Source organism: Ursus americanus, chromosome 16, assembly GCF_024610735.1.
Source record: "Ursus americanus isolate L20-20 chromosome 16, mUrsAme1.1.p, whole genome shotgun sequence".
NCBI lineage: Eukaryota > Metazoa > Chordata > Mammalia > Carnivora > Ursidae > Ursus > Ursus americanus.
In genome coordinates, this window is record NC_142142.1 from 22,434,789 (window position 1) to 22,448,793 (window position 14,005).

General features: G+C 36.6%; 1 protein-coding gene across 5 annotated transcripts in view; it reads right to left on the reverse strand.

Moving 5' to 3' along the window:
* Positions 1-2,943: 2,943 nt before the first annotated feature.
* NOX4 (NADPH oxidase 4) overlaps positions 2,944-14,005 on the reverse strand; it is a 184,165-nt gene continuing 173,103 nt past the window's right edge. For all 5 annotated transcript variants that reach the window (XM_087868214.1, XM_087868213.1, XM_087868216.1 and 2 more), the window contains one exon: positions 2,944-10,951. In XM_087868214.1, coding sequence (XP_087724340.1) covers positions 10,831-10,951 — 121 coding nt within the window. In that variant the 3' untranslated portion in view covers positions 2,944-10,830. The remainder of the gene's footprint in view (positions 10,952-14,005) is intronic.

Here is a 14,005-nt window from a genome sequence, read left to right on the forward strand (position 1 = left end):
ACAACTTCCAAGAGTCCCTCCTAGTGGAGTCAATACAACATACACAGAATCCCTCCAGCAACAAGTGATGACAAATTGTGAAGTGTTGTCTACAAGGGAAGCTCACTGGAAACTCAAAATTTTTGTTGGGGATCCTAGCACTTATCAAAATTCCTGACTCCCAGAAGAAAAGCAGGTGTTCAATGTAAACCTTATTGTTTACACAAAAGTTTAGTCATATTGAGCCACTTTTATCAGTTAGGGTGGTGGGAACACTCCCGAAATCTAGAATCCTGGATGCCAGCAAATGGCCAATCTTGCGAGCAGGACTTTCTTAGAAGGGTAGAAGTCACAGGTCTGGATGTTAACTTTTTCTGAACACAAGTATATGCACAATCTTTTACACACAATAACCATGCCTACTAATGAATGTGAGCCAATAAAAATTCCATACTCTGTCCAAATTAATATTCCCTATTTTTGAGGTGGAAGAAGGGAAAGGATTAGAAGAGAAGTAGGTCAAGCTGGAGAAGTATTTTTCTCACCTATAGAAAAGACACTCCAGGTTAGCTCAAAATCAGTAATAAGTGGGAAGAATAAAGATGAAAGCTACAAAAAAGGCACAGAATCTTCCTTCCCAGTCGCCATATCCAGGAAAAGTAGACATGGATCATTCATAGCCTTGTTATTCATGGATTCCTTATGAGCCAGTCACCTACTTGCTCAATTTTTTTTGGAACCCCCAAATCAATACTTGCTGTACTTCCCTGGTCATTTGCAAACCTGCACAGAACAATGAAAAATTGGAGTCACTTGAGGCCCATGTTCCTAGATGATATGAAATATGGCATCTCTCTGCCTTCTTGTTCCAGCTCCCATACTGCTGTCCTTTTCTTGGTCCATTCAGTGCCACATTTTTTGCATGTTTATGATTTTTCTTGGTGATTTTGCTGTTTAAAATGGCCCACAAAGATAATGAAGTCCTGTCTAGTGTTCCTAAGTGCAAGGTGGCTGTGATGTGTCTTTTAGAAAACATACTGTTAGATAAACTTCATTCAGGCATGAGTTACAAGTGCTGTTGGCCATGAGTTCCATGTCAATGGATCAACAATATGTATTAAATAAGGAACACACATATTGACTGGTTGATAAAAGTATCGTGGTCAGAGGCTCCCAAGAACCTAAATGGGTGTGTGTGCGTGGCATCTTCACAGAACAAACTACCAGACAAACAAGACTCAGCTGTAACTACAGCATCACTACACACAGAAATAAACTCTATCTTTCAGTTTACCATAATGTTACCTGGTTCTACAATATACTGTTTGTGAATGGCAGCAACAGTGACCGTGGGCATAGAGGGACGTAGCTGGGCAGGCATGAGTCAGGCCTGCGTGACCCCCCCTAAGCCCAGAGACAAAGGAAACTCAACCAAGGATAGTAGCTTAATTCAGGGGTTGAATGGAAAAGAGACAGAAGCTGAGCCTAGGTTAATCCATTGACCTAAACAAATAGGCTACAGGACCCGGGAGGTTTGAGATCTATAGCTGCCTAGGATAACAACAGAAAAAAATAATGAAAAATATGTGCTTGAGAGTCCTAATAAAGGTTCTGGGTTAAAGTTGGTTTCAAGGAAACAGGTAAAGAATGGAGTCTATATTAAATGATGGAAAAGAGAAACTGTGAACATAGGACAGTTTCTGATCACAGGGTGGTTCCCGGCTCCCAGGGCTGTCTGCCCGCTGATCTACTTGGAAGCACCCTTCCGGTTACTGACAGGTTAAAGGGTAGGGCCAACACCTCCAAAAGGAAAGCTTCACAAAGCCCACACAGTTGTAACACATTACTAGACGTATTGTTTCCATCTGCTTTGAAAGACCAAATGTTTTTTTTCCCCTGTAAGTATCCCATCAGGGATTTAAAAAATAAATAATTAACTACTTCTCACAACCACCATAAAAGAAACCTAAGGCAAACAGACAGCTATTTTAAAAACTTGAAGCCTGCGTCTGTTTAGTAATCAAAACCTCCTACCAACGTCTTTTGTCAGAACAAACTGGAAATTTAATTTCAGAACTTACCTTGTCAAAATGCGTGCAAGGTGACTTTGAAATCTGTCACAATTAACAGTCACTCTAAGTCAAAGAAGTATTTTTTACACAATACCTTGGGTCTATATCTGAAATACAAAACCAAGTTTTAGATGTTTGCTTACATCTCCCAGTTTACGACACACATATCACAAAGCTGCAAACAGGGCCTCTGTAACACAAGCCACTTAAAAAGATTTCTTATAGATTTCATTGCCTAATAAAAAGTCTGATGAGGAACTTCTACTGTCACACATTTTCATATTTTTGAGCTCTGGCAAACACATTCCTGACAGCAGGGTCATCAATATGAATAAAGGAAGGCATTTTAGAGGAACTTTTAATCTTCAGGATTGAGATTTACATCAAAGTCTCCTTGATTTGCGTACCCCCAAAACATTTTTTTCCCAATTATCTTTTGTGGTTTTCCCTCACTGGCTGCTGCTGTTGAGTAATTTTACAACACTAATGCTATTAAAGCATGCACTCATGACCCCATTGTGACATAAAGCAAATAATGCACATAGGGAATGCAAGCACATAACTGCTAATCTTGCCTTTAAATGCATTTGAACTTGACCTATTGAAATGCCCATTACTGAATGCATGACAGCCTGGCAAAATACAGGAGGCAAGACACCATCTGAGGAAAGCAGATTCTTTGAAAATAAATCACTCAAAGGACTGCAATGTGGTAGGAATTGAGAACAATGCAGTACTACAGAGTGAAGTAACTTGCTTAAACCCTACAAACAAGGCACCACTTATAAAAGCTCTAAAATTAGAGCACTGTAGCAATTGATTTGGTCCATGAATGACTTTTAGATTAGAGAAACAATGAATAATAGTTTAATGTAACATTTATAAAGATGGGTACTCTGAAGCAAATATCTTTTCACTCTGCTGATGCAAAAGGCTTTCCCTCTTTGTGTACCTGGTGAGGCATACCTTAGGACCTAAAAGTGACCACAATCATATATACTGAAGCACTTTCACTCATCCTGTCCACTATCAAATTACAAGTTCACAGCCAATGCAGAAACACAACATGGAATGAATCTTAGAGAAGATTCTAGTGTGCATTATTCTGATGGGGGAAATCACACAACTAGTTTTCAGATGGTGCTGGAACACAGGTGTGTCTTTGAAAGCTTATGCCAAGCTGCTCATATCCCACCTATATAAATGTCAGGCAAACCTGTGAGTGAATGATTCTATTAGTATTTTTTATTTTGTGTAATTCACAGATTTCTAAAAAGGGAGATGGTGATATGTTGGGAAAAATACCCCCTTGTCCATAGGGGAGACATTTCAAGACCCTCACTGGATGCCTGAAACCACAGATAGTACTGAACCCTAGATATACTCTATTTTTTTCCCACATATACTTATCCACGACAAAATTTTATTTGTAAGTTAGGCACAGGAAGAGATTAAAAACAACTGATAATGAAATAGAACAATTGTAACAATATACTATAATAAAAGTTATGTGAATGTGGTCTTTCTCTCTCTCTCAAAATATTTTACTGTACTCACCCCTCTTCTCGTGATGATGTGAGATGGTAAAATGCTGAGGTGAGGAGACAAAGTAAGGTGAATAACACAGGCACCTTGACGTAGCGTTACGCGGCTACTATGTATTGACCTTCTGACCATACGTCAGAAAGAGGATCATCTGCTTCCGGGTCACGGTTGACTGCGTCAAGCCAAAACCATGGAAGGCAAAACCGCAGATAAAGGGGAATACTGCAAACAAAATCCTCTCAGCTGGAGTGGCTGTATTGGTGTAAATATTTATGGCAAACTCAATGTTTAGGTAAAACTGAAATCCTCAGTGATAAAGTATAAAAACTCAACGTTTAGACTTCATAATGAACATATTATATTTTATTAATTTTCTATGCAGAAAAAATATATGTAATTTTGACATCTTAAAATTGCATGAGTATTTCAATGGGCACAATTATGAGATGTAGGAATAATACCCCCCAAAAAACCCCCAAAACAAAAATAAAACCAAAATCCCAAACCCAGCATGAGAGAGATTTTAAGTATATTTGTCCAACCTTTTTTTGTTTAGCTTTTAAACACTATGTCATGTTCTAAAACAATAAAGGTTTTCTACAAACATACCATGTCTTTACAATAATAAAGTTACATTAAAAATAACTATATATAATTTTCCAAATCTTTGCAAGTATTGACTCTGTGTTAGCGCTTCCTCTCTAGCAAGGTATAAACCCACACCCCCATTTAGCCAGACAAGAATCAAATGCCACACTTGGATTGCTGAGGAATTCATATTTTGATAGGACTGTGCTTCCTCCCATTGCAAAACCGCCACCACTGAATGCTTATTATGAAAGCTGGAAAGTGTCATTATACATTATTGCAGAATGTCATTATCATTCAGGCAATTATCTCTCTCTCAAACACACACACACACACAATTTAAACACAAATATCTATAAAATAACACAAGCTTTAATGAAGATATATAGTGTGAAGTATCTTTGGTAAGAGTTAAAAAAAATTAATTTTATTCCATCTAGGAAAAAAATAATTACAGTTAAGTGCTTTTTTTCCTTCTATAGAATTGTTTCTAGTTCTAAGATATAGGTCTTGGTTTTAATTCAGTGGGATGTCTCATAAACACTTGCTTTTTCCTCCATCGAACCTTAAGTAGGATGGCTTATATCACCCTCCAGTAATTCCTAGCCTGACCATCATAGATCAATACAGGTATCTCTAGCCACATTGGGCCTGATCAAAATTACTTAAGCAGAATCTAGAAGGCAGCTATATTGGGCGTAACAGGCAACTTTGTTTATGGCAATCTCAGAAAAACAAAGATAGATAGTGGTGATTATTTGCTTGCGGGTATTTCTCTACTTGCCCAGAAAACATAATTAAACACTAAGCCTTTCAGGTACAATGGATGGTGACTCATAAAAGCATGTGTTTTTACTTTCTCAGAGCACTGTTTCATTTTTACTATGCTAGCAAAAATCTTACTAAGGAAGATTAACCCAGGAAATTTCTCTTACCTCAGCATTTTTTCCCCTTCTTCCCCACATGCTTTCTCCATTACATCCCAGTAAAAGGGATGTAGGCAGAGGTAGAAATTACATGCATTTTCATGTACAGAGTCTAATACTCTTCAGGGATAAAGTCTACGAGTCTTTGGATTTCTATCCTAGGGCCTATTTACTCTACACGCTGGAGGTGGTTGGATAAAATGATGACCCTGGCACTCTCAGGATAATCAGAACTGCAGTCAATCATTCCTACTTGTGAAAGCAATTTCTACTTTTCCCAACTCTGAATCTGAATCAAATTTTAATGAGAAGAGAAAAAATGAAAGAAAGGTTCCTGTCAATGCCATTTGGTCAGCAAATGGTGGTCATCTTTAAAAGAAGGATATAATCACACCTGGTGGGTGGTTACGATGCTAAGCTGACCAAAGAGCTAGAATTTTCCTAAACTGGACAGTCCCTAGGAATCAAGAATAAACTGTGCAGTACATTGAATCACAGAACATGGAGTACAACTCAGGTCACATTCCAACATGTGTGTGGTAAGGTAGTTTACATCATTTTTAAGACTCAGTTGGAGAGGAAAACCTAGAAGATGGAACTGCTTTCTCTCTAGCCAATGGGTTGGCTGACATATATATTTTTAGCAGACAAGCAAGGCCCCCATTTTGTACATTGTGGAGATCTCTCACCACTAAAATGAATTATATAGTCATCCTAACTGAGAACCAGTTTCAAATGAATGTGCAGATATAGGTGAACAGACACTGTTATAAGACAGAACTGTTTCTCAGCATCTGCATTTGTGAAGAAGGTTTCATTCTCTGGGTGCAAGGATGAGAGCTGAGAAATATGACCTTGCAGTGACAGAATTTTAATGTGCAGTGTATGCAACTGAAGAAAGGCCTGGCAGACTCCCCTTCTTTATTGCTACATATATTAGAGCATTTACATAGTGCTGGTTCTCATCTAAATGACGGGGTTGTCTCCAGGTCAACCAGCAGCTCATGAAAGATCTAATTCTCCTAGAAGCCAGATGTAATTCTGATCAAAGGTGAAGCTTCTGCTAAAATTCTAGTCACAGTGAAAATGTGAAAGGACCCTAGAAACAAACCAAACATTACATTCTTTTACATTTTCCCAAGCCACAGCAATAGCCAGTTCTGCCAAACATTTGAACATCTATCAAGTTCTGAAAAGAAAAGCATAATCACATCCTGATGTGTTCAGTAATTTTTCTTTCTTTGACTCCTTTTTTTTCTTCGTCCTAGTTTTGCTCTTCTGAGGCATTTCTTGCTCTTACCAATTCTTAATTTGTAGCCTAACACTGCAGTAAGATTACTGGTAATTTCTCTACAGTGTTTAAAATAAGAAATCCATTTTCAGATTTTATTAACAGGAATTTAACAATTTTGTATAGGAAAAACTAAACATTCTGTATATTCACTTCAAAGAAAATTTCTGGTCTCTGTTCGAAAGCAACATTGCTGAACTCTTTGCTTATTTTAAGTGGCTGGCATGGCCATTTTTCTTTTTCTCTCTTAACGGACCCTTTTTTGCTAAGTATTTGGAAGTCTTCTGCTTCTTTCCTTTGGAAAACTTCATCTAGCTAGCTTTTGCAACTTTGTCCTTTGAGAATACCACAGTATGGGATAAAGAAGCTGGGGTAATGGAGTGGAGATTTAGACAGAAGGAGACAGAGTTCTTATTGCTCTGTGCTGGTTGAAGTAAATGTTCATTATGCTTGATTTCATTTATTTCCTGTCTCACTCATTAAAAAAAGCTGATTCTTTTCTCCTGAACATAATGGTCATGTGGGTAGAGAACAATAATTGTCTGTTTTAATATCAACATTTCCCTGGATGGTTAGAAAGCTGGGAAGTTATGACTTCTGTTTATGAATCTAAATTTAAAGTTAAATATTAGTATTTCCTAGAAACCATACTATTCCACATTTCTTCAAAGTTCTGGAGAACATAATCCCTTCGACACAATCATCATATTTTAAAAGAGATTTCTGGAAATAGGTTCTAATTGGCAAAACATAAAAGACTAACACATTTAGAATCAGAAGATAATGGGAAGAAGAGTGTGATTTTCTACATTTGAATCTGGAATTAACACATAGTACCTTATTTTCCACCTCGCACTAAATAGAGTTTACAGGGAGACTCAAACTAATGGGACTAGATGCATCTTATTAGATGTGTATGTCATGGGGAGGGGAAAGCGCCCTTCAGTAGCAGAGATAAGGAAGGCTGAACTCCAGTTTCAGCTCTGTGACAAACTCAATGAATGCCTTTTTTCCCCGCCACAGTAAGTGCAGTCGCCACCTGTCACCATAACGTTACTGCGATATGACTACATATTCTCTGCGCCATACATCTCAGCCAGTGGAGGACAGAGCAAGCTACCATCTTCCTTTATGCCTCGGTGTTCACGACCACAAAATATGAGTACTCCTAACTTCAGCCTTTTATGTTTTTATAATATTACTGGATATGAAAATGTCCTGGACTGCACACGAAAAGGAAATGTTTATCATAAGTAGCAGCTAAAAATGTGTCTCATCAGTTTGTTTAAAAACAACACCATTCCAGCTGGGTTAACCTTAAGGAAAAAAAAATTTTTTTCTTAAGTCTTTTTTCTCTTTAGTATCATAAACATTCTTAGGCACTAGCATTATCTGTTGGTGACAATGGCCCATTTGCCTCTGACCAGCCTCTTTAGCAATGCCTTATGATTTCAGTCTATTACCTGCTGTGAATGCTCCAAGTAAACAGTAATTTGGGGAGTTGTAAGTAACTTGGATATAGAGAGTAAATCAATTCAGCCTATGCTTTGTCTATATTGCTTTCATTTTTTTGTTTTAAGTGCTTCTATTATCACAATCACCCAGCTGGCATTTTATGTTGCTAAATGAAAAAAAAGCCAAAGAACAAAAAACTATCATTTCATTTTTAAACTGATTTAAAAAAAGAAAAAAAAAAGTAAACCGTGAATACATGTGTGGTATGTATATATGTATTATATGAATCTAAGTCTTTTATTATTATGGATATATAAAATCACAGCCTTCCCTTGCATAAAGCAGGAGACCTAAAATTAAAAACTGAGGGAACGTTCTGTTGGATTCTCTGTTTGAGGGTATATAAAAAGAATTTCCTTGCCTTTGTCCACAGAGTTAATTTCATATTATAATCTTACAAAAAAGGATAGTTTCTTACAAAAAAATCACAAAAAATTATAAGTAGAGAGGCCTACAGTGACTGATTATTTTGGTCAGAGGTTCTTAAATTGGGTTCCTTGCTTTTGGAGATTGTGGGCTCCCCAAAATTGCATGTAATATTTTGTATTAATGTCATTATATTCATTTTTAATCAGGTTCTCAAAAAGATACATTATCCAGAAAAGATTAATAACTACTAATCTTGTCCAAATGAGAAGTCTTAATCTCAGCGTGGGAGCAACTTGCCACAGTCACACCATGGGCCAGTGACATCCACACCTGCAGAACTCAATGCCCCAAGACTCTCATGCTAGTGTAGATGCAAAGAGATTACGTTTCTCCAACTTGCATCATTTGTGAAAAAACACTGCCTGCTTTATTTGTTGCAAAGGTAAAGTGCGCTTATAGAGATCTCATGATACCATTTCAAGTTTAACATTTATTGTCACTGACATGAATGTTTTAAGACGTGTAGGACAAGACATAGCCCCAGAGGAAAAAAATCCCTCAAAACAAAACTCTTTTCTACATGCACGATGAAAACCTACTTTTATCACTACCTACAGAAGCAAAGGTGACCTGTATTTAACACTTCATGTTTGAATATCGACTAGAATTTCAAAGAGACAAGGCTGTTCATCTAGAATAACAGACCCACCTGGAAAGATGTTTCCTTTTCTGAAAAAATCTTCCACCTCTTTTACTGAAATTAAGGGGTATTAATATAATCACATCAATAAACTATGATCAGCAAAGAGTCAGTATTGAACATCAAGCCTCTACTAACTCAAATTTCTTTTTATTCATTCTTTCTGTTATGTGTTTTTATGAAAATTCTTTTTAATTTAGAAAGTGTTGCCAAGATGTACTGGTTATCAAATATGCCTTCAGAGCTAAATCTGTAGGAACATTGCACATTTCCCATATCTTTTTCTGACTCGCCTTCCTTCCACAGAAGGAAGAAGAAAGAATTCCAAGGGAAGGAAGAAATATCTATAAGTAACATGTTCATGGGCATTCAATGCTAGATGGTTTACCATGCTTGATTGCTATTGGTGAATCAGAGCAAAAAATGACAGCAGCATCTATCATGTTCTGTGAAACCATGCAAAATTTTAACAAAGGCAAGATAAGTCATTCTGCTTATTTCAGCAGTGTGCTCTATTTGATAGCAATTGATAGATGTCTACAAAACAAAATCACTAAAGGGCAAAAATGACTTAATGACTTAATTCTTTAAGTAGGGAAGTGGAGTTTTCCTCTGGGCCAAGAATGTAATGACCAGTGAGCATAAAGTGATAGGATCATCCAGTATCGTCCCAACAGTGACTTTAAACTCAATAATTTCCCAGCAAGATCCAGAAAACCAGATAGTGTAACAAATAATATTCCCGATTCTGAACTTAAATTCAAATAATTAATGAAGTATTTCCTCCTGTATAGAAAGTAAAGTACAGGGTGTTTGTTGTTGTTGTTCAGGAATGTGACTGCACTTTCAATGTCTCCAGTATAAAACAGTATGGGGTAAAAGAGAGATATCTTATATCTCAGTGACCACTAAGAGGCACAATGCTCTTCAGTTTCATAGTGCAAATTAAACAAAGTACCTTCAGAGACGAAAAATAAGACAGTCTATGCTGGGGGAAAAAGTAAATAAAAATAACGGAGGCCAGAATGCTGAACAAGGGAAAAAGTTATTAGTCTATATATTCCTTTATGATTTACAGTAATGGTATTTTCCTCATTACTATGCAACAGTAATAGATTAAGTAAATTGCAGATGAAAAGGACCTATTAAATCATCATATCTAATGCATGCAAAAGAGGGCAGATTTCCACAGAGGAAAAAAGAAGAAAGAAAAATATAAAAATAGATACTCTATTAACATCTACCAAAGTTCATTCAGCATTAAGTCCACAGACATCAAATAGAGGTATTAGCATCAGTAGTGAGGAAGAGGAGACACAAAGTACCCGTATTAATAGAGAGTCCTGTGCTGTATCTTCAAACATCTACTATATTTGCCTGGAGCTTTCCTAAATCAAAGCTACTCTGTTTATACTCACGTAGAAAATGTAATCTGAATTTCAATGCATTTTTAATTTCTTCCAATCTTGCATTTGTTCAACCAAAAACAATTTAAAGAGGACCAAGGCTATCAGCCTCACAGTGAGCAAGGGCAGCGCCTCGCTAGGGAGTTCTGGAATCTGCCATAAAAATCAACAGTGTGCATCTAATGCTTTTCTTTTCATCTGAGCCCTGAAAAGTGAATCATCACAGCAAATATTCTTCAGGGCCTCTTTGGTTTCCAGATTAAGCATGTAATGTGACCTGTCATCTTGCCACATCCTCTGCATTTCCATTTTAAATAATCATAAATAAGAAAACCTTGTTACTCTTTGGCATGACACAGCTACTTGATTCAGCTGAGCTTCAAAGTCTTAGAAATTGCACTCATTCCATGTTCAGAGTCCTGGTTCTTCCTAAAGTCTTTCAGCTGAAAGATTCCTTATTGTATTCAAATCTTGTCCCATATGGGTTGTTTTGGTTACTCAGTTTATGAAGAGTTTTAGAAATTGAATTGGGTCCGCAGCAGAAAACACCAACAGTTTTCCTGGTGAGAAAGAGGGAGAAAATGGAAAATCAGGTGGAAAATTAGGAAGAACATAATAAGAAGTATGTGTCGGGATCATGTTTAAGGTATTAACAAAGTTCATTTCTTGCTGCTTTGCATACTGAATTAATTTCCCAATTATTTCCAAATGTAAGTGATCACCATGAAGATATTTTATGTACTTCGTGCCTTCCTTCCCCGCTAGAATTCAGGGCAATTCAAAGAATGTAACTATGAGCACAGATTTGCTTATTATCAGACAGAAAGTGAGCCGTCTACCCTTAGCCTTTCCATTACATGCAGAAACCAAATCAAGAGCAGCAAATGATAGATGTCCATACACACTGGATCATATCAGTCTTCTCTTACTAGATGTTTTATATGCATTTTTCTAAAGATCCTATGAATTGTCATGGGCAGTGATGAGTAAAAGAAAGAAAAGCTATTACCAATTTGAAAGGATAATTCTAAGTAACTAATTTATATTCATGTTGAAACAAAAGCATACTAATCTGTATATATTTTCCTTTTTATTTATGCACTATAATAACCACACCAAATGCCAAGCAGGTTTTATTGTTTGCTAACATAAAATTTTAGTCGATAAATTATACATATCCCTAACAAATAGACTAAATAAATCCCAGGAAATGACTGGTATTTCACATCAACCTTCCTCCGAAGTTTGTTATTTGCATTGAATTCTTCCTAGGATACCGAAATGATTAACAATTCATATCATATCTTGGATAAATATAGTATGTCCTCATTATCTTATCTGAGAATAAGTGGTGCTGAAAAAAACCCAGTAAATCCATTTAAGTGAGTACCAAGATTTTATAATAAGTCCTTAAAAAAATGGTTTTACTTAAATTTTTCACCTTGAAAAATGAACACAAAGAACTACAAAAATAGAACTTTCACTTGCAGCCATGATAGAGTAGTTAGGATGAGATTTACCCTCATGCATTGAAAATCTAGGGGAAAAACCCAATATATGAGAGACGTATATTCAGATACTGGAGAGTAGGTAGAACAGAACAGTGATTCCTAAGAAAAAGAGAAAAACCAAGGTGAGAAAACTAGTTGCTGGCAACTGTCTCTGCTTATGACCTGGAGGCATTCTACAGGCTGCAGCACAGAGAAACTCAAGCCAAGATAGGGGGGTCTCACTGAGTTTAAGAGACAAAGAATGGAATTCGTGGAGGACTAAGTTCTAGAATTTGTGGAAGGGAAGAGAGATCTACAGAAGGAAGCTCTATCCTCAAGTCTTTGGCTGAGTACTGATGTGCTCATGTGTGAGAGGAAACTACATGAATCTGGATAAAGAACTAGCAGGGAGCCATAAAGCAAACAATTCTGAGCTGACACAAGGTTGTAAAGAATTCATAGTCCCGCAAGCCAGAACGGAAAGATCTACATATCATATGTGGGCAATGGGTAGTGTTCTAGAAAGTTATCACTTTACCTGCAAGAGGCAGGGTGGATGGTGGTAAAATTAGCCTTAGACTGAAGGTGCTCTGGATCTATACCCAGAAAGATCAAACTGAACCCAAGTCACAAAACTACATGCCAGAAACAAGTCCAACAGTATTGAAAAGAGAAGATCAAAATTTGGCATTTAACATCTAAACTTCACAATGTACAGTACTCAATAGGAAATCACCAAGAATTTTATAAACTATTACTAGGAGTGTTATGGGCTGAATTATGTCCGCTCAAACTTTGTTATGCTGAAAATCAAACCCCTAGTACTTCAGAATATAGTTGTATTTGGAGATAAAAGCTATAAAGATGTGATTAAGTTAAAATAAGGCTTTAGAGACTTATTTCAATCTGACTAATGTCTTCATATGAGAAAATTGGATACACGAAGAGACATGAGAGAATGCACACGCTCAGAGAAAAAGACCATATGAAAAGACAGCAAGAAGGTGGTCATCGGCAAGGCAAGGAGGGAGGTCTCAGGGGAAATCAGCCCTGCTGGCATCTTGATATTAGTCTTCCAGCCTCTAGGGATTTGAGAAAATAAATTTCTGTTGTTTAATCCACTCAGTCTGTGGGATTTTGTTATGGAAGCAAGTCCTAGCCAACTAATACAGAAACGGGCCCAGAATGACAAAAATGATGGACTTATCAAACATTTCACTGAAACAGTGATGAGAAACATGCTGTATTCAAAGGTAAGCATCAACATGATGAAAAAAGAAATGGAAGATTTTTTGAAGGCCTAACTGGAAATTCTAGAGATTAATGCAATATTTAAAATCATAAATAAACTGACGGGTTAACAGAAAAATAGGCACTGCAGAAGAAAATATAATTAAACTTAAAGACCTAGCACTACAGTCTATCTAAATGGACCACACAGAGAACAAAATTAGGAAAAAAGATGAACAGAGGCTCAGTGACCTTTGGCACAATATCAACTAGTATAACATAGAGGTAATTGTAGTCCTGACATGAGAGAAGACAAAGGGAAAGAGGAAAAACACGTAAGAAATAGTTATCAATTTCCCCCCCAAATTTGATGAAAACAAATACATAGATCCAAGGATCTAATGAACCCCAAGGAGAATACACACAAACAAAACCATGTAAGTCAACTTATAATAAAGCTGAAAACCAGGGACAAAGAGAAAAACATAAAAACAGCTGAAGGGGGCAAAAAGATACATTACAAATAAACAGAAGATGAAAGATGGAGTTCTTGTCAAAAACTGTGCATGTCAAGAGGCAATGAAGTGATAGCTTCAAAGTGCTGAAAGACAAGAGAAAATCCAACTATTCCATACCAAGCAAATTCTACACTAAACACAAATAACTTTCCAAACTGAGGATGGAATATAAGCTTTTCAAACAAAAGGGGAGAGATTCATCACCAGCAAACAGTACTATCAAGTATATTAAAGGAAATTCTTCAGGAAGGAGGATGAAATCAGATGGAAATTTGAATCTACCCAGAGGAATGAAGAGCACAAAAATGGTAAATGTATAAATATAGTGTGTATTTTGTCTAACTTTTCATCTTTTTGAAATATAATTGATTGATTT